The sequence below is a fragment of the Ahaetulla prasina genome, chromosome 2 (assembly GCF_028640845.1).
Source record: "Ahaetulla prasina isolate Xishuangbanna chromosome 2, ASM2864084v1, whole genome shotgun sequence".
Classification (NCBI taxonomy): Eukaryota; Metazoa; Chordata; class Lepidosauria; order Squamata; family Colubridae; genus Ahaetulla; species Ahaetulla prasina.
The window spans coordinates 79,759,146-79,774,417 of record NC_080540.1 but is presented as its reverse complement, the minus strand read 5'-3'; the positions used below and the strand labels follow the sequence as shown (position 1 = coordinate 79,774,417).

Here is a 15,272-nt window from a genome sequence, read left to right as displayed (position 1 = left end):
TCAAGAGATGCTAACAATGAGAACAATACTCCTTAAAATCAACTTGCTCTTATTTACAATCTACATCAGAAATAATACCTTGGAAATGGGGAGAATATACATCTGACAGCTTTAAGGAATAATAATTTAATATTTTATTTTATGGAAGTAATATCTCCTTCCAGTTTGGAAGGGGAAGGGGAAGAGAGACAACCATATATGCACTTAAATTAAATTCCTTGTTTGCTACCCTCCCCAATGTTCTGGATACAAGTTATACACAGTAAATTTTTTTTAAATCCTTGTCTGCTCCTGGATTGTACAGGCAACCTAGTCACATAGTATAGGGTGTGTGCCACAGGCACTTTCTGCTGGTGGAAGATAGCAGTGCAATCAGGTTCATCTCTGCTGTAGCCTACAATATCAATATTTCTCCCAACCACTTATATAATACATGGACCAAATATTGGTCCTATTGAACCTGGCCTTTCCCATGATCAAACCCCTTGTGGTCTAGGCTGCATTTATTCCTCTGTTGTATCACTAAGTTCTCCTCCCCCACATTCCCCCAAAGCCTGGCCTAGGGTCTTTTTTTTTTTTTAGCTGATCTTGTCTTCAAATGAAAGGAGCCAGACTCTCAAAGAGCAGATTCAAATTTTTAGGCAGATAGGTGCCACAATCCTTCACTCACATGTGCCGCCTTTGACTGACTGCACAGTAGAGTATTGCTTGGCAATTCCAGAACTATCGCATCAGGTGCTACAGGTGCATGATGTCTGCAGGGTATGCCCACACAAATATTTGAACCAACTCTAGCTACACATGCACTGTCAAACAGCAAAGTGCTGCTGCTGTAGCAGCAGCCAGAACACACTTGGCTAGTGAGTAGCTGGACTCACAGGAGAGATGCTGGCTGCAGAGAATCCATTTTTACTCTACCATGGAGAGCACCTCATCAAAGAGGATGTGTCCCAGCTACAGTACAAGACACACTTCCTAGGGTAGATGCAGGATAAGAACTATGGATTCAGGCTGAGGTAGAGAACCTGACCATGTTAAGCCCCTATGCACGTAATCCATAGGAAAAGCCCAATACCTGTTGGTTTGGAGTCAATGACAGCAACAGGAAGTGTACCTAAATTCAATAGGATAGAAGAATGCAATTCGGCCTGGGTGATGCATACAGATGTGTGTGTCCTGCAAGAGGGGTCATAAAACTGAACTCAGCTGTGGCGAAAAAACAGCCACTTTCGACGAGATGCTCTTGGAGGGGGAGAGTCCTTTTTGGGGAGAAGCTGCCCAGGCATGCGGCCCCTGCCCTGCAGGGTCCAGGCACTAGGAGGTGGCTGGTTTAATGTAGTCATCCACTCCTGTGATGGTGGCTTTGCAGAAGAAGCAGTCCTTATTGTTCATCAGGTGCTGGTTGATGCAGGCTCTAAAAAGGCAAAGAGTTTATATATTGGCTCAGATCTATGCAGAAAACAAAGGTAAATAACCCTTGGAATATTCAGGCATGCAACAGTGTGTCTACTTCACTCTTAAAAGATAAACAATTTGCCATCTAGCATGTCTGATACATATTAACCACAGTGGGCTTCTTTTGCTCACAATTACTATAAAAAATAAAAGGATACTGAAAACTTCCAATCACTACTGCAAAACTTCCTTTCTGGCTTCTAAGTTTTCCCCAGGAATCAACCACCTGTATGCTTTCAAATCTATCCTCCAGTCAGAAACCCCACTTCCCTGAGTCTGAAGTAGTTGTCTAGTTCTATTGTATAACTTCATGGGAGTACAAGATCCTGGCTGCATAAGCAGCCATTTAAAAGGATTGTGGCGCTTGGGTCTCTTCCAGCAGTTTAAAGGGGATTCAAATGACCACCACTAGATTTGTTCTGGTGTACAGCTGTGATGCATTCCAGCCTGGCTGCTATCCAGTTAGGAGAGAAATGTCTGCTTCTGCAGGGCTTACTCACTTGCATGATTTGTGGGAGCATGGCTTAAATACAGCAGAGATCGGATGTGCATAACAGATTGGACACAAGTCTTCTTCACTAGTGGGCTGGAAAAAATAAGCACATACAAATATCTACTTAATTTTAATAGCAGTTATCACCAAATTAAATCAAACCCAAGTACAAGATATCCAAAGACTGCTTTTCAACTTTGGAATGACATGTTTTACAACACCGGGTGAGTCTCCTTCATTCCTTTGCAAAACAAAATTTAAATATATGCTTAAGGACTTCAGAAAATTCCTTTTTAGGAATAAAAAGCAAAAGAGATTAGGATGTGGATTTTGGAATGGATTAAGGGTCCGCATAAATTTGAAATAAGATTTTGAAATTAATGCAAACAATCCTTCCCATGGGAAAATGCTGTTTTGAATTCTTTAAAAAAAAATCATGATAGGATGGGACTTTGCAGGTTTGACACTAGAGGGAACCAGAAGGAATTTAAGATTACAATTGAAGAGAATTCTTACATTTGGTTTACTAATACAGAATGGAGCAAAATACTTATTGGATACATTGAGGGATATTTGTGAACAATAGACCCAGATTTTAATTTTAAGAGTGTCACTATAGACAGATGTAATGGAATAGGAACAGGATTTACAGGACAAAATTGAGATAGATCTGAAAGTGTATTTAAAAATGACAGGCTGAAGAAATGATATGAATGTATACTGGATAAAGAAATGAAATTAGTTGATAACTTCATCATTAAAAGGGATATAAAAATAACAAACCAAAAAAGTAACCTGGATATCTTTTTTATATTGGATTTATAAATGAAGCTTGTTAAACTTTTGAAGAATTTTGTGAGAAGGGACAAAAAAAATGAAAATGAATCAAATTCTAGGACATCATTTGAAAAGATTAAAGTTCAAGATTGTTAAAAGTAAAAGGAATATAAAATTGGTTTATTTGACCAAGATTAAAGTAGATAAATAGTTACCTCTAGTAATCCTTAATGGACTTTTACTGACTAGGAGTGAACAGTGAGATTTTTAAGGATTTGTTTATAGATAAGAGATGAGATGTGGGAAGGACATATAATTTGTGGTATTTTAAGAGAAAGTGATAAATTACTAAAATTGCTTATACTTGTGATGAAGGAGGAAGTTATTTCTTTATATATTTCTTTTTTCTTCTATTGCTTTTCTGCTTTTTATTTTCTTCACTTTCTGTTTTTCTTTTTTTTCTTTTTTAGTATTTTTAATTGTATGTTTAATATAACAATACTATAAAGCAAGATTTAAAAATGGCAAAATATGCAAAACAATCTCTTGTAAAAAAATTTAAACAAAAGAACATATGAAAATTACTTTTTTTAAATATAATTTTGGGAGAGTTCAAAAAATGTTGAAATCAAAATATTTATGAGTAGGTTCTCATCTCTGCATGAAGGTTATACAGAGAATGCACTGAGGCCAGTTCAGTGAGGTTCATAATGAAGGTTCAGCTCCTATCCCTAGTTGGGCCTTGGTTAAGACCATGACTTCCTACTGAAGCCCAGACATGGAACATCACATACTCCCTCCTGCTCCCTCTCCCACCCCTACTTGCAGCAGCCTACATACAGCTCCAAACTGCAACTGGAAGGTGAGCAAGCAGACAAATTAATAATTTATACCCAGTCCCTGCCAGAGATTATGTTCTTTGCTGGATCACTGCTTCTCATTAGAGGTCACCCAAACACAGCAATAGATGCAAATGATATCTTAGATGTAAGAATTAATTTGGACAGTTTTTTTTAAATTCTACTTGAAAGCCCTTCCTCCTGGATACTTCTTTCATTTCCCACTCAAAATTAAACTCAGTTTGGTGATCTCAAGGCACTATCTTGTGTTTATCTGGAACCATGCTCTTACTGTTTTTCCTGATAGTTTGGAAATAATTCAAACACACTGAAACATAAGCTTTGCAAGCACCTTTGACATAAAGCCTGCACCTCAGTTTCATATGGTTCTTTGTTTCTGAACAAGAGCTTGAAGTCAGAAACATACTAGCCTGGAAAGCAAATTAACTAATATTTCTTGCCATTTATATAGTTCTCAGTACAGCTCTTGAATTTTATGAGCTCATCCTGGAAAGCAAATGTTTCCTGCATTATACAACTCTGGCATGAGAGTTTCTGTGTCACTATGGATGCAGATTGTGATGGGGAAGAGCATGCACACATTTAGCTAATCAAAATACTTACCAAAGTAGCAGCTGCAGCTTGCTTGGATTCTTCACTGAGGTGGCCAAGCATTTGCTCCACCTTGGCTAGCTCTTCTTGGCTGATATAATCAGTGTCTGCAAAGCAAAACAAAGAAGAAGAGACTGAATGGGTATAGATTTTGAGAATATGACAGAAGAAAAAGTTACCAGTTAAAATTTTTAACTTTCAAAACTTCTCCAGCCCTAAATGGCTGGGAACAAGTAAATTGAACTTGTAGAGAAGGTTGATGGCCACAGGGGGGCAGAGTCTAACACATCTTCTTATTAGTTAAGCCCAGTAAGCACATAAAATTAGTCTGAGCTCAAAATTACAACCGTGCTTTCAAAACTACTGCCCCACTGACATTCAGAAAAACAAATGTGAAGCATTTGTATGACACAGTATGCATGGGAATTTTATTCAACAGTATTTTACAAAAGTATTGGACCTATTGCTTCTGATTAGAGACATTACAATATTTGATGATGTTTTAATTTTAAACATATTTAATTTTTCTGTACTCAGAACATTATGCAGGTGAGAGGCTTGTATCATGATTGAAAAAGAAACAGATGTTAAGAATTACATTTAGAGAGAACACTTAATTCATCCTAAAAATGATGTCTAATGTCACAAGGCTGTAGCAACACAATCTATGATGGAAAAAAATAATCTGAACCAAATTAAGACTGTTTCATGAACAGGTACAAGAAAATTCCCCTATGGCATGTTCCAGGATGCATATTTATATAAGCTTTTCCCCCGACCCAGTCTCCATAACTAGGATATTATACGTTTTTCTAATATCTATTGTTTTATGGTAGCTTTCTTTCACATTTTAGCCTTTAGGATTGCTGCAGCAAATTATGGGCCTTTTCTAACCAGATCAAGCTGCAAAAGTGAATAATTAGACGAGGCATTGAGAACAACTTTGAAGGCGTTCATGTGCCAGAAGCTATAAAACAAAGTATACAAACAAATCTGATAATCACTGTGTCAGCAAACAAATATCTAGCCTGGAGCATTTAGCTTTTGGGCCAGCTCGGCAGCATTGTCGAAGGGTGGTGGTGCTGGCAGAGGTACAAGCTCATATTCTGGGAATCAAGCTATTAAAGAGTGGCCCTCTTTAACAGGCTGGAAAGGACCTTTTCCTCCAGGGCCCAGAAATAGAAAGAGAACACAATCCCTTTGCTGCAGGACAGGGAAAGTCATAGCCAGGCCACGGAGTCTGATTGCTGAAGTCTTGATAGATGGGAGTTATCAGGATTCATTTTATGAAACAATTAGCAGGGACAGATGAAGAGATACCTTACAGTACATTAGGGGAAAGAGAAGAGAATCTGCCTGTGGTATTCTATGCAGCTGGCTCCCTTCCCTATAGCAATATTATCATGCAATTATCAAAAAATAAAAGCCTGCAGTTGTCAGGCAAGAAAGCCCCATTTATTTTGCCTTCCAAGGAGCAGAAAAAAAACTGCAATTCCTGCAAAAACTATTGAACCTTCATAGACACAACCTGTTCCAGTCAAGGTGCCTGAAGTTACTAATTAATAACTTCCAGAAGGCACATACACACAGTCATTATTTCTCATTTTTGGAAAGGTTAAAGATCCAAATTTCACAATAAAACCTCTCGTACACTATATATCCCGTGACGAGCATATGGTACACCAAGGGCAACTCTAATTGCCTCATTCAAACAGTTAGGAGAGCAGTTTCCCTGGTATTAGTTGAAGTTCACAGGAGAGCTACTACAAGGGAGAAAACAGAGATCTTGTCTGAAGCCGAAATGTTCCTTTATTGTCTAAATATTCTCTCTCTCTCTCAACAGAACAGAAACTTATTTGATGCTACATGTTCAGTTAGAGGAAAAAAATACTTCATCATCATCATCATTGCCACCCCAATCATATCTAGTTTTGCCCATCAGCTCAAGATTGCTAAAGGATTAACAACCTATGGAAAACACAGAAATTACAGTGTGTTATTCTTTGGTGAGCAGCATTTCCTGCTCCAATTACTTTCCTACCTTTCTACGGAGCTAAGGACAATAATCTGCTTCTCTCTTCTTAGAGCTGGACAAATGTTTTTCTAACAGGGTTGATTTATGAAAAGCCATCTATTTTTATGGTACAGGGAACCAATGCTTTCATTACTCTCTTTTCATCAATGTTTGATCCATAATGATAGTATTCACAGTAGCTCAATTTCAGTGAAATGAAGGCTAGTTTAGCAAAATAATCTCATCAAGACAGAATCATGCTCAAACATATACAGTCAAGCCAGTCCCTCATTCCCCTTAACCTTCAAACACCCAAAGCAAAGCATCCCTCATTTCCAAGAGCCACCATGATGCCTCTGATCCTCTTAGTTCCAGGACAACTCTAGTCTCTGTGTTTTCTCTTTTTACTTACAATGCCAGTTACTCCAAGAATGCATAATATTCAAAAGGAGTAAGAGGATACTCACTTATGGGAAGACTGCAAAGGGTGCAGTGTGTAAAGAAAGAGCTGAAACATTACTCTTTTAATTGGTCAGATAAGATAGCCAGTTATGGCCAAGTGGATACATAAAGTTTTATATTTTGTTAGTGTGGTCTTGCCCTTTGGGATTTATCTCTGCTGATATCCTTTTCCAAATATTTAAACTGGACAATGTTTAAAAAATAACATTGCAATGCTAAATTTAGGATCTTCAAAAGTACAGCACTAGAGAAGGCAGGCTAAGAGGAAACCTGTTCCCATATTTCATTCTATGGATACATTACACAGTCTTATCTTGTGTGATGGGATTAGTATTATAACCTAATCAGTGTCAAATGCAGCTTCACAATGTATTTATTTGCTCTGCTCATCAATTGAAGAGTTCCTTGGTTGCTAACATACAATGAATAAAAAGATACAACACAGCTCCAAAACTCAAATGGGGAAAAAATAAAAGGGAAAAACAAACTTGGGCTCTATTATTTAAAATTAACAATTAAGCTGGGACAGCAAAAATTCAGGATGAGATGCTGCCTGATGCAGCTTCTTTCATTGGAGCCAATATAAAACAACCTACCATCTTCTTTTTCTCTGCTTCCAATGAATATTCAATCTGATCAGTTATATTTTAGGCTACTATTCTCATGGAGGAGAAATGTAGGAAAAACATATATGCTTGGTCCATCCTCATAGCCCTGAAAACTACAATTCTCCAAGTTTCTGGAAAAAATGTTCTTTAACAACTTTTATCTGACCTTTTAACTGTAGATGCTGGGAACTGGATTTGGATTTTCCTACAACAAACGTGCCATGACCAATTTCAACAGCTCTACTTGGCTCTGCTAATCTTCTCTATTAGAAGCTGTTTGTACTATAAAGAATCTTAGAATAAAATAATATAACAACTTTGTGATATATTTTATTGTGTTATTTGGTTCTGGATGCATTTTAACTGTGGGTTTATTTTTACATGGATTTTACTATAAAAATAACTCCAAATGTTTATCAGAAAAGAGGCTCAGATTTCATCTTAAATAAAGCTCTGATTCTTCAAAGCCTTGACAGATGTTTCTCAGAGACTAGGAAGTTGCAGTTAGTCTCGGGCATGCAAGGACAGGAAATTATTGTATACCTCTGTGGGAGTTTCAAAAAGCAAATACATTTTGAGGATAAGAACAGGTTAACAGGGGGGAAATACCAAAATAACATTAAGAGATCTTGTAGACTGCTCACAAATTTCGCAACAGGGACTATTTTATTGTCATTTCTACAAAGACCTCTTAAACATTAGGCAACCATCAATCTGACTAGAGACAAAAAGCAATGCAAGCAAGCAGTTCTTGGCAAAATGAGGCATAACATACCGGAGATACTTACAGCTCTGCAGGGAGAAATGTTTCTTGTCAGCAGAAGATGATGTCATTCCCAGTACTAAAGGCTCCGTGTGACCCAATAAGTACTGAATAGAACGGAGCTGGAAACAAGGATCTGCCAGGAGCACAGCCGTTGCTCGCTCAGCCCTAGAAGGACAGACAGATAAGGAGATTCTCTTTTTAAATGCTTTGCCTTGGAATAGCAGGGTACTGCTCTGCTTACAACTATCACTCTTTTGTCACAAAAAATGTACACAACGTATGAACACTTCATTAAATAAATACACACACCCACTTGTTGCCCTGAGAACATTTCCCATGGGTGCTTTAAGACAGTATAGATTGCAATGGCTGAAGGAAAGGGAGGAAGAGACGGCAGGCCAAAGACCCTCAACAAGCTTCAAAGGGACTAGAGCAGAGGTGTCAAACTTGATTTCATTGAGGGCCGCATCAGGGTTGTGTTTGACCTGGGGGGGGGCATGGCCAGCTCGATGTCACTCGTGTTGGAGGCACCTGTGGTGGCCCGAGCACTCTGTCAGCGAAAATGAGCTGCTGAGCTCCGTTTTTGGCTGCAACAGTCTCCCGAAACCCTCTGCCAGCGAAAACGGAGCTTGTGAGGGCCACATTCAGCCCTCCCGAGCTCTGTTTTCACTGGCAGAGGCATCGCAGGTCGGTCCTTTGCTATTTCCAGGGGTGGCCCCATGGGCCAGATCTAAGCACCCTGTGGACCAACTCCAGTTCCCGAGCCTTGAGTTTGATACTCCTGGACTAGGGGCTATTTGCTAGGAAAAACAAATTCATTTTTGGAAAGTACCTTAGAATCCCTTTTGAACCAGCAAAATGCCTATCTATTCTAATGTAAGCTGTCCTATAAAACAGATGACAGCTTATTTCTGGAAGCTAGTATGTTAGAAGCCAATGGCTTTTGCATCTGGAGTAAACAAAGCTCACTATTTATATGCCCCAATGTTTCCCTCCCCACATTTCCCAAGACACAACATATTCTTAAATTAAACATTTCTTAAATAGCAGATATTTTATTCTTCATTTGATTGATATTTGATTCAAGGATGAAAGACAGCTGCTTAGCAACTAGGTCAACTAATAGGCTGTTTTTGCTTTAGGAATTCCAGGGAATCTTGAAGCACAATATGTAAAAAAAAAACCACACACAAAACCCCCAGCATTTTAAAGTAAGCCAGAATTGGGTGCAGTAGGAATAGGGCAAACTCATGTCCCTATTTGCCTTATTTAAAGCAAATATCTAAGAAGAATAAAGGCAATCATTCTAAGGAACAAGTATAGATAATCCACATAAGGCTTCAAATGACACTTTATGTATTAAAGAATTTTTAAAATCCCTCTTGTCCTGACTCATAGACTACTTAACTTTCCCAAAATAAGTAACAAGAAGAAGCAAAAAAAAAAAATAGGAATAAAAATCTATATATACACAGAAAATCAATAATTGACCTATAAGTGAATAACATTATGTAAACTAGAAACCAATATGCTATGAAACAGTTGCATTTTCTGGCTTACTTTAAAATGCTGTCTACTTATTTAAATATTTATCTGCCCCTTGTATTGGTAGAGTATAATCAGTAAAATAATACAAAGCAATGACAAAGCACTAAAACAGAATTGTATATATATAAACTGAGCTACAGTTACAAAAAACTGAATGGTTGGATGACTAGCTACAAGTTTTCTTTGCTAAGAAATGAAGTCAGGGCAGTGTTACATTGCTTGCTGTAGGAACAGTTTCCCACAGTTGAGTCACCACAGCCAAAAAAACCCCTTTCCATACAATGTGCACTATCCAACAGTAAAATGCAAAGGCGCATCCCTAAAGAATATCTTAATAATAGACAGGCTGATAAACGAAACAAATTATGGAGCCAGTTCAATATCATTGTTAATGTCTTAAACTTGGAATAAAAATATATTGGCAATGAATGTAGTTTCTTTAAAATGTATAATGTCTAGAGTCTAAATCTAATTCTCAATAGCATTTCAATTTTCTAAAACTATCCTAGCCTTTTCATGTATCTAATGAAGCAGCAAATCAGTAAACATCAACAGTCTATTACAGAAGAAACAACTGATAAATATTCTGCAGATTACAATTAATATTTTCCAAAAAAAAAATCATCTGAACCCTTCAGATCCCCAGCTTGCACTAGGATAAGAATCCTAGAATACTGAATTCTATCCAAGCTGATTTTCCATTTCACAAATATACAAAATTGTAGCTTAACAAAAAAATCTTATAAATATAGCTATAATTTTATCATCCTTCCTATTACCCATCCTGTTTTAAGAACAGAATCTTAGAGAGAAAGGTGAGCAAAATAATTGGGATAATTCATCCTCTCCCAACTACTTTTACTGGATAGTAGGTACTTTTACCATAGGGAATATTTGGGAAAGGAGTACTATTTATAAAATAAAAAGCAAACATATATAGCTGTCCTTGGTATTTAATGACATGGAAATAACTAAAGCTTTAACATACCAGACATGAAATCAGAAAAGAGTATGCTTTCCCACTATAAGCATAACAAAAGGTTGAAGATCTTCCATCTCCTGTCCCAAAAGACCTCTGAAATCGCAAACACACATTTCACTTAGCTCAGCCTTTCTGCCTGGTGCAGGTGGGTAGTAATTGCTTGGCATGATTGGGAGAAGGTGTGGTCTCATTAGCACATAAGGGAGAAACCAGGACAGCAATTTTTATACCAACTCCTGGCTCTGTAATTTTACAGGGCACAATTAGGGAAGTTTGAGCTAGATAAAGGACACAGATATAAGCCTTATTGAAACACACAGAAAAAAGACATGGAACTTCCTTTGGAACTTTAAGGAATATCACATGCAAAATGTTTGGTGGTAAAAGATGCTGGACTATGGAGTTGCTAAAATAGAGAGAATGTCTCCAGAAGATATTGTCCTCCAGGAGAAAACATTAACTATTCTGAGCAGAACATAAGAATCTATTATCCAGAAAATCTAAAAGATTTAAGCTCACTCAAACACTAGGAGTTCATGGATTTTTTTAAAAAAGAGAGTGCAATCCAAATACCACAGTCAGTAAAACAGACACAATCACTTACAGTCAAATTAAAGCTTAAAATCTCAGGACAGATTCTCAAGTAAAACATTTATTGCTTGAAAACAGTTCCTGAAGCTACCCTGGATCTCCATAGTTATCTGCAACTTTTTTCCAGAGGCTTCTGTTCCTTTGCCTTGGTCCCATAGCTTTCCAGGATGAATTTAAATGAATTTTTGAATTTAAAACAATGGTTTTCCTTTCTAGAGAGAAGAATGGCTGAATTCTCCTCCTGCCTTGGTCTAGATGCAAGTATGTATTAATTCTTCTTTTTGAATTAAAAGATACTGATTTTGCACCTTGGTATCTTGTGAATACCACAATAACCCATCGGCTCTACACTGATCTCCAAAGTAAGCCCATTATTCACTGCTTAGTTCTGCATTATAGTTCAACAGGATAGAATTGAACTATTGCAGTTCTATAGTTTTATCCACCCATACCTTCTTTCTTGGAAGTTGAACCCAGGTGACAGGCCTCAAGATTCTGCGTTATGAGCTGCTAAGAGTTGATGACTGGAATACAAGCCCAATAAAGTAAATAAAGGTACCACCTTGTCAGCCACATTCTGCAAAGCTTTCTCCCTTCTTGATATCTATTAGTTGCTATGTCAATGAAATATTTTTAAACTGAGTTGACCTAAAAAGCGCGAGAGAGCTCTTGTCCTTGCCTCTAGCTCAAGTGCCAGTACATTTCAGCCAGTAAGAGGATGGTGTCCACTGCATTTAAAAAGCAGCACATTTAGTACCTGTAACAAGCAATGTGGCAGCCTATTGGGAAATGGCAGAGGTATCCTATGTTTTCCTTCTGTTTTCTAAAGTTGTCATTGGGATGACTGCTGTTGGGTTCTCCTTTCCTCAAATAAAGAGAAAATATAGAAGAGATCTTCCTGGATTAAGGGCAAAATTATAGATTTGCTAAACTGTGCAGCAGCATATGGGTTCAGGGAAGCTGAGGACTCAGCTGCCTCAGAGCTTTCCATCAATATTAGGCTCCCCTTCTCGCAATATGAAGAATGCCTCTACTATACTCAGTAAAGCAATATCATCCTGAAAATGTAAATCTTCCTGTCACATTAAGAACACTGACGGTCTTCCTTTGTCAGGAACTTTATATTCTGATTCTTTGAGTTCAGCACCACAGATGCAGTGTATCTGCTACAAATGGTTATGCTCACCAAAAATTAAGAGGGCCACAACCCAGGACTGTGTCCTGAGGATGGGGGAATGACAGGAGGAAATTGCTTGCCTCCGAAGAAGACTATATTCCCACTATATTCCCACAACCATCCAAGACTATATGCCTTGGATGGTTGTGGCAGAAATACCTGTTTCAATACTGTTTCCAGGGAGCTATCAGACTACATCTCTTGGGGAAGGGATGCGTTTGAAACAATACACACATACAGATCCAAACTCAATCATAAATAATCAGAAGATGGAGCTAACTGCAGCCCATCAAATGTTCTGTGTCAAATTTGATCTTTTCAGTTGAGGAAATGTTATTCTAAAACCGTTAGATGCACTCAGTAATATGTTATTACTGTTAGAAAGTTATGCTATTTTTTCCATTTTGTTGTGACTGAAGCGCTTGGAAATATTTGAAAACACTTGAAAAGGAAGAATGTTCCTTTTCAGAATGTTAGGTTTAATTAAATTATAAACCAGCAGAGTTCTTCTGGGTAGCTCAATATAATTGAATATATCCCAGACTCTTCCTGCTTATCTCTCCACACAAGAGGAATCCGCTTTACATTTATGCTTTCAAGAGGTATGATTACATGTTTATTTTCTCTCTTGAAAATACCACTGCAGAGTGCATTTGGAAGAGACATATTTGTACATAGAAATTTTTCCCACAGATGGAATGCAAGTAGGCTAAAAAGAAAACTGGAGCAGAGCTATTTTTCTTCACATGTAAATTTTTGACATGGAGGTATATATTTATTGCATGATAGAGCAATCAACTTTGTCAATCGGCATATGCATTCTGGAACAAGCCTAGACATCTATTGCTTCAGTAAGAACCAGTTAGAGTTCTCCTATAGTCCTTGAAGACTATAGAGATAATGCTCATCACTTCAGCAATTAATTTTAGCTATGTGGCATTGACATTCATGCTCACTTTACTATGTTTTCTTACAAAAAGCAACTTTATGGATATAGCAAGGTCAAATCATGCTGCTGATACAATTCAAAATGTTGCATATCAATGATCTATCAAGCATGAGGTTGCTGTTGTAGGGAAATAGGATGAAGGAGGAGTATTGGGTACATTTGCCATCTTCAGTTATTTATAAAGTAGTAACAATGGAATGAAAATCTAAAAAATATTTTTACGGAAAACTATGTTTGTTCTTTGTGTCCAGCACAAGTTTCATTTTCTTATGAATCCTACATAACATCTGGACCAAGGAGGGGAAGATAATTGCAAACAAGCAATAAAATTACAATACTGCTTGTTTTGGAGTATATTTCACCCAAAGGAGGTTTTGTCTTCTTTTTGAGTGACACATTAGGCAAAATGCTAAAAAAATAAAGAAGTTAAGAAAACACTGAAAGGTTTTAAAGATTACTAATAATACCACATGGTAATTATGATACAAAGTGCTATGTTAATCAACAAGTAAAGACTAGCAGGTGTTTGAGATAACCAAGAACCATTGGAATTCTACTTTGTTTTAAAATATAATAAAAAATTTGAAAGCTGGAGTCTCTCTCACCTCACCCCATCCCCACCAAATAGCAAAGAAAATCAAAGTTGAGCTATCTTCTTTCTCATTCACTTTCTTTTAGTGATAAGACAATGTTTACATAATCTGTTTTTTTCCTTTTTTCGGGTCATCTAAATACTAGTCTTAAAATGAAGCCATTATACTTTCTATAGCACATTAAGTTGTTTCTGTGATAACAAATCTCAGGTCTGAAATACAGGGCTTTACCAAATACAGGGGCCTCTGGTGGCTCAGGCTGCTAAGTCAGTCTGTTATTAACACAGCTGCTTGCAATTACTGCAGGTTCAAGTCCCACCAGGCCCAAGGTTGACTCAGCCTTCCATCCTTTATAAGGTAGGTAAAATGAGGACCCAGATTGTTGGGGGCAATAAGTTGACTTTGTATATAATATACAAATGGATGAAGACTATTGCTTAACACATTGTAAGCCGCCCTGAGTCTTCGGAGAAGGGCGGGATATAAATGCAAAAAAAATAAATAAATGGCAAGTTGAGTCATCATTCTAAAATTTAAAGGGTAAAAACATTTAAATTCATTCAAGGCTTTCCTCAATGAACCAAAGCCAAGATTAATGAATCTAGTCTTTGGATAAAAATCAGACCTGTGAACAAGTGATGAGAAAGAACACTCGGGAAGAGGAAGTATAGAACTGTTTCCTTTACCTACTGTATACAGTATTCAAGTCCAGCTTTAAAAGTAGCTGCATAAAGGGAGGCATCTGGCAAGTATTTCTTCTAGAGCAGAGCTCCTTCAACTGGAAAACAGAGGGTTAAGTGCCCATGATATCCTGCAGCTGCAGCAGCCAAATTAGTCATTTGCTGCCTTAATGGAAACCAATTACTCGGTTTTGATTTTCACTTCCTTCAAATAAACCAGCCTAGGTCTCTCTGGAAATTACATCCCAGGCCCTGCTGTTACTGCCCCTGCAATTACTCTGCCGACATGCCTGGTCAACCTGCTTAAACAGTGCAGGGGGCAAAGGGTAATTCAATGGCATGCCATCTCTTTTTCGGTCTCTGATGAACCTTCAGAGCAAGAATAGCTTTCTGGACAGCCAAAAGAATGCCATAAATATCAGGAGGTTTTGCCTATTTTTTTTATCTTAGTTACCAGATGTTGTTTATTGCACTTGAACATCCAATTTTCTGACAACAAGCTGCAATTCATTAGTAGATTAGCCATAGACAAATGTGAAATTAAGAAAGTCCAGATAATTACTGATAACAATAAATGTTAAAAGAAAGCCACAAGAAATATTGTTTGCAAACCGAAACGATGGAAGAAAAATAATGAAGTGTTGAAGCATACAGATGTGCTATGAAGTTGAGTCTAACAAAAAATAATGGCTATAACAGACTTTTTCTGGTTTTGAAAATGGATTT

At 37.5% G+C, this 15,272-nt stretch overlaps 2 protein-coding genes across 3 annotated transcripts in view; one reads left to right on the top strand and one right to left on the bottom strand.

The window, feature by feature from the left end:
* AMIGO3 (adhesion molecule with Ig like domain 3) overlaps positions 1-15,272 on the top strand; it is a 245,955-nt gene that overhangs the window by 222,144 nt on the left and 8,539 nt on the right. The gene's annotated exons all lie outside the window — the stretch shown is intronic.
* RNF123 (ring finger protein 123) overlaps positions 120-15,272 on the bottom strand; it is a 102,749-nt gene continuing 87,596 nt past the window's right edge. Inside the window, exons 36-39 of the mRNA XM_058172706.1 lie at positions 8,049-8,191; positions 4,189-4,283; positions 1,956-2,041; positions 120-1,414 (exon numbers count right to left, since the gene is read on the bottom strand). Of these exons, the coding sequence (XP_058028689.1) occupies positions 1,315-1,414; positions 1,956-2,041; positions 4,189-4,283; positions 8,049-8,191 (424 nt within the window). The 3' untranslated portion in view covers positions 120-1,314. The remainder of the gene's footprint in view (positions 1,415-1,955; positions 2,042-4,188; positions 4,284-8,048; positions 8,192-15,272) is intronic.